This window comes from Carlito syrichta, unplaced genomic scaffold (genome assembly GCF_000164805.1).
Source record: "Carlito syrichta isolate Samal-C Ts95f unplaced genomic scaffold, Tarsius_syrichta-2.0.1 Scaffold123321, whole genome shotgun sequence".
Classification (NCBI taxonomy): Eukaryota; Metazoa; Chordata; class Mammalia; order Primates; family Tarsiidae; genus Carlito; species Carlito syrichta.
The window spans coordinates 401,841-407,363 of NW_007067417.1; the positions used below are offsets into that span (position 1 = coordinate 401,841).

Consider the following 5,523-nt stretch of genomic DNA (forward strand, 5'->3'; position numbering starts at 1 on the left):
CGGCGGCGCGGGGCGCACGTGCGCCGGGCCGGGGGCCGGGGGCGCTTACCTGTTGGAGGTAGAGGAAGGCAGGCGGGCAGGGCACGGAGTGCGGGAGCATGCTGCCAGAGTTGGACAGCAGGAGGCAGCCCGAGTTCGCCATGGAGCACAGCATGGGGCGGCAGGGGGGCGCCCGGCGGCCGGCGGCGGCTCTGCGCTCGCTGCGTCCCTCGGAGTGTGCGCGCGCCCTGCCTCCCGGGCGCCCTCCCGGTCTCTCTCCTCCTCCTCCTCTTCCTCCTCCGGGCTTCCCCTCCCCCTCGTGGCGCTCTTTAGGAGGGCGGCATCGGAGGGGGAGCGGCGCGTCTCTGCCCGATGCTCCCCTGCCCGGGCGGCGAGGCTTGGGAGAGCGCGCGCGAGAATATGGCAAGAGGACGTGTGCGCGAGAGGGTGGAGGAGACGGAGAGCGAGGGAGTCCGTCACTTTGGAGCCACCGGAGCCCTGTCTGCAAAGAGGGGCGCGTGTGCGTGTGTGAGTGTGCGCGGGTGCGCGCGTGTGTAGCGGTGGGAGGGGGAGTCCCTGGCGTACTCCAACAGCAAACAGAGCCCCGCGCGGAGGGAAGAGAATCCGGGACGACGGCACGACAGCCGATCCCACACTTAACCCCTCGCCCGCCGGCGCCCTCCTACGCGCGGGCCCTTAAGCTACTCCCTTCTCGCCGCGTCCGGCAGCTGCTCTGGCTTTGGGGTCCAGAATCTCTCTCGGCCCCCCGCGCCGTCCTCTGGCCGCTGCGGAGAGCTGGAGCGGCTCCGCTGGCTCTGCGGCCGACCGACCGGAAGGCACCTCGTCCTGTTTGGCGTTCAGAGAAGCGCCTCTCCTAAGGGAGGCCGGCTCAGTGGCGGGGATGTTGGTGATGTAATGAGGGCATCTACGCAGAGGCTTCCGTGCTGGGAAAGGCTTCTCTGGCGGCCCAGGGCTTGGAAATCCAGCCAGAGCCCCCAGGAGCCTCTCCTGCCCTCCTGCTGGCACCTAGACCCCATCAGACACCCCAGCCGCCTGCCACAGGCACGTGGTCTTGCGGATACTTAGAATGGGGGTGGGGAACAAGGGCACTGGCCACAATGCGTCCTCCCCTCCCCATTCCCAAACACACTGGACTTGGCGCCTCCCACGGAGCAGGAGTGCACAGGTACCTACCCTCTAACCCCATCAGAGCTTGCCAGAGTTCTTGGCTGTGCCCTTGTACCACCGCTGTGACGTGTGTGCACACATCTGCAGCTTCACCAGACATACACACACACCTACTGGCCTGCCCGTGTTCACACTCACCAGATGCTGGCTGGGTCAAGCCCAATTTACCAGGATAAACCAAGCCACAGGTGAGCTTGGCTGTGAGAGGGACAGCCTGCCAGTTGTCACTGTTTGAGGCAGAGCCAGTGGGTGACATGTCCAGCCTCTCACCCTGCTTACACACTTCCTCTAGGAAAGGGGCGAATCTCAAGATACCCAGTACCAATTTTGAACTCATCTGTTCCACCTTAGGGCACCTGTGATTCTCTCCTCTTACTGCAGAGAGTGAACTCCTCTGGAAGGAGCAGGGCTGGGACCACGTGGTAACTGGAAGACCGATGGCCTGATAGTTATGTGGAGGAAGGGGTTTCACTTGCTACGTGATCTCAGGAAGGTTGATTGTCCCCTCTAGGCTTTGGTATGTACACCCAGCCTGAGAGGTTGGTTGGGTGATGTCTGAAATCCCTTCTTGCACCTACTGCAAAGCAGGTCGAGTGAGGGCCGTTGAAGGAGAGGCAGCCAGGAGGGGAGGTCAGGGCTGAGGATGGCCTCTCTCCAAGCATGGCTTGGGAAGCTCCATTTGAATGAGGCAGGTGGATGTGTGCCCCCTGGACAGCCCTCTCTCAGGAGCCCATGTCCCTCCAACAACAGTGTGTCTTCCTTTTGGATGGAGGGGGGATGTGGAGCCTGTGAAGGGGGCAGACAGGGCATGGGACAGGGTAAAGAGAGAGACTGGAGGTGGCCAACTGGGTCATCTTGCCTAGCGGCCTAATCTTTTTCTGAAACCCTGCTCTGTGGTCCTCCTGGGGATGGTGCTGGCATAGGATGTGGATGAGGACGCTTGTCTGGATGTGCTGAGGCCACCCCATCTCTGGATAAGGACCGGTTAGTAACCTGGTCCCCTAGCCTAGAGCAATGGTGGGCAACCCAGGCCCAGGCACGTCGGGCAGGAGTGTGTGGCTGGGTGTGGCATTTGCAAGCTGACACCTTGCAGAAGGGCTCCCTGTGAGTGTGACACCCCAGAGTGGCTCTGGCCACCTCCTTCCTGAGTCAGGTTGCTCTGCCTTCTTCCTTCAGAAGCCTGCCCCCTCCTTCCGCCCTCTCTGAGCACCTGTCAGTCATCACTGCCCCGGCTGCCTCTTCCCTAGAGGACACTCAGGAACTCAGGGCAGCCATGTGGCATTCTTCCTGAGTCTGGGATCAGAATTATCCTGCTTGTGAATCATTTGCTCATTAAGTTGTCATTGTTACTGAGTATCTACTGTGAGATCAAGGCCTCATGCCTTCTAGAAGAGGATTTGGAGTGTGTCCTAGACACGCAGACACTTTTTGAGTTGACTTTTTGCCTTTCCTTATTGAGAACCCACTGTGTGCAGACACTCGATTAGGTGCTGGGGCTATAAAAATAAAGTTCTCTGCCCTGGAGTGAGCACACTGTCTGGTGGAGAACCCAAGTCAGGAGACCAAGACTGTGGCCTAGCGTGCTGAGAGCTGTCACAGCCCAGGACAGTGAGAGCTCAGATCTGGAGTGGGGCCAGGGAAGTTTTCCTAGAGAGACCCCTGAGCTCAGTCATTGGCCCAGAGAAAGCCAGGCGGTCACTAACGTCTGCCTTGGTATCACTTCTAGCAGCCCTGCACCTGGTCACCCAACGGCTTCTCAGCCCAGTCACCGCCTTGGAGCTTCACCTCCAGAGGGGGTCAGGCCAGGGAGCATGCCTCCACCAGACAGCTAATCACACCCAGGCTCTGGAGAGAAGACAGAGCAGCAAAACGGAATTAAAAGAAAATCTCCAGGAAAAGGATTTGAACAACGTGTGTGTCTGGCTTATTTCTCGGGGCAGGCTGTGTGACCGCTGCCTCCCATGCCGTGCTCTGGACCCGTGACTTCTTGTACGAGCCAGTGACTGAGTGGCACAAACCTTGTTCCACTGTGATTGTTTTGGAGTCTGTTGCCCAGGTCCGACTGTGTGTGGACCTCACCGGCAGGAACTGTGCCCTCTTTACCTCTCCTCCAGCAGCTGGCACTGGGGTGAGACATGAGACTGTGGGGCGCAAAGTTCATCACATCCCCCTGGGCCCCTTGAGACCCTCCTGGACCAGAGTGGGGGAAGCCCGTGCTCCTGGAGGTTTGGCTGCCCCCACTTTTGGGGCAGAGGGAGGCTGCGAGATGGGAAGAGCTGTCACTCCCATGCTAATATTCACTACTTAAAAAAAAAGAGGCAAGGAAAAAATATCCCGTTCGCCCTGAATCTGAGAAGGGCCTTGTTAGAAAGGCAGGAACTGAGCTGTAATTATTTCTGCGCTCCTGGGCACCACTATAAATATCAGGCAAGAGAGGCACCTCAAAGGTTCAGATGGTTCCTGGGCTTTGGAGATCTACCTCCTTCCTGCCCCCATCCTGTGTCACCCTCCCTGGTGGGGGCCCTGGTGGCGGCCCTGCTGGGTACAGGCGCTACCTACTCTCCTGCTGGCCAGGGCCTGCCTTCCCAGCTTCCCTGAGCATGCCTGCCTGGGGGGCCCAGGCCCATGTACCCTTGCCAGACATCCTCTGTCTCTTTGGAGTGTACCTCTGTGAAATGGGTACGCAGGATTCTCCCTAGGAGAGCATTTGCCAAAAAAGCATTTCATGGCATTCTAGCCCTGAAGGTGGCTTATGTTTTTAACAAAAGGTGGGCCAAATGAGTTCTGTGGCCAAATGACTTGGGGAATGTTTTCTGTGCCCCCCCCATCTTTTAGAAAGTTCCAGGGCTACACATTGGCATATTGCAGCAGGAAAGAAGCAGCCTGAAGTCCTTTTGTGGGGGAGGGTGGAAGGGCTGAGTTACTTATTCTCTCGCCCCTCTTTTCCCTTCCGGGTGCCCAGATTGACCATCCCCAGGCTTCCCTCATGCCAGGAGGACAGTGTGGAGCTTGGCAGTGGTGTCCCAGGACAGCGGGTGAGCTCACAGCTCTGGTTGCTGCTGGGCTTAGCCGCACCAAGCCCAGCTATCTACAAATACGTCATGCCTTCCCCAGAGACAGACCTTCCCTCCCCAGCCCAGGGTCAATGGCACAGGCTTGGGCATGAGCACTGGGGGACACAGGAGACAGAGTGGCAGAATTGAATCTCCACAGTGGGGTGAGCTGGGGTGGGCGTGGCTTAGAGGTGGGGCGTGTGTGGTGCGTGTGCATGTGATGGGGTGATGGGATGTGTGATGACCCAAGAAGCTACTTTTTAAACATGAATCAGCCAGAGTCCTATATCACCAACTGAACACTTCCCCAGGGGAATTAATGCTCCCATTTGGCAGCCAAGGGAACAGGATTAGAGTCAGGGGAGAACCCCAGCTCAGAAGGGCTCTCAAGGGGTTCCTCTACGACACCATGAGGGAATGTCAAGTTGGGGCTGGGAAGCTCTTTAGCCTTCTTTTTAAATGTAGATATCCCTCAGATCCCCCAAGACGACAGCTTCCCTATCCCAGAAGCGGGGGGCTGCTCTTGCTTTGTCCTGGCACGTATAATTTCCAGAAAAGTTGGCAGAGAAGCCCATGCAGGGAGGAGGGGAACTAGACAGGGGATGAACCAGGCTGAGGGACCAGCAGTCCCGTGCAGCCCTAGCTGGCAAGGCCACGCTGGCAGCGTCCAGCAGAGGGCCCACTCATACTGGCCTTCCCCACAGGCCTGTGAGGAGGGCCCACTGGGGGTACTCCCCACCCTGGGCCCTCTGTATGGCCCTGTCAGGGAGTCCTCAGTCGAGCTGAAGGAAAGCTAGGCCCAGCCCAGGCTGCCATGGCCAGCACCCACCTTCTAGCTCAGCGGGGGTTCCCCACCCACTGGCACCGTCCCTGTGGTCCCAGCAAACACTGCAGCAAAAGTAAAAATTGGCGTGCAAAGGAAGTTTATTTATCTGTTTAATTAAGAGGCGTTTGCCAGCCACATTCAGGTCCATCCGTCTCACTTACAACCATGTCCCGGCAAAATTAAACATAATAAATATAGGGAGACTGAAAGCAAAGGGCACACTCGAGATATATGGGCAGAGCCAGGAGTTGCACAGGGTTGCAGTTATAAGCACATCTTTCTTTTGCAAGTTCTTCTACCCTCAGGGGCCTGGGAGCCAAAGGAACATTCTCAGAGAAGGGGCTATGGGTGCTGCTCTGTTCTGCTTTCTCCACTCAGCACTGTTGCCAAGCTTTATTTATTTTAAATGAGCCCCCAGGACTTCTCCCCTCTCTTCTGTAGGAGGGGAGAGCTCGGTGCAGAGCAAAAGCAACATCT

The 5,523-nt window shown here is 57.9% G+C and overlaps 1 protein-coding gene and 1 long non-coding RNA gene across 2 annotated transcripts in view; one reads left to right on the forward strand and one right to left on the reverse strand.

Moving 5' to 3' along the window:
- Positions 1 to 223, reverse strand: part of RBFOX3 (RNA binding protein, fox-1 homolog 3) — an 86,957-nt gene extending 86,734 nt beyond the window's left edge. Inside the window, exon 1 of the mRNA XM_021707655.1 lies at positions 50 to 223. Coding sequence (XP_021563330.1) covers positions 50 to 154 — 105 coding nt within the window. The 5' untranslated portion in view covers positions 155 to 223. The remainder of the gene's footprint in view (positions 1 to 49) is intronic.
- A 1,318-nt stretch (positions 224 to 1,541) lies between these two features.
- LOC103249701 lies at positions 1,542 to 3,074 on the forward strand. Its single transcript, XR_503632.1, has 2 exons — positions 1,542 to 1,684; positions 2,897 to 3,074. It is a non-coding gene; the product is annotated as an uncharacterized LOC103249701 (long non-coding RNA).
- Positions 3,075 to 5,523: the final 2,449 nt, after the last annotated feature.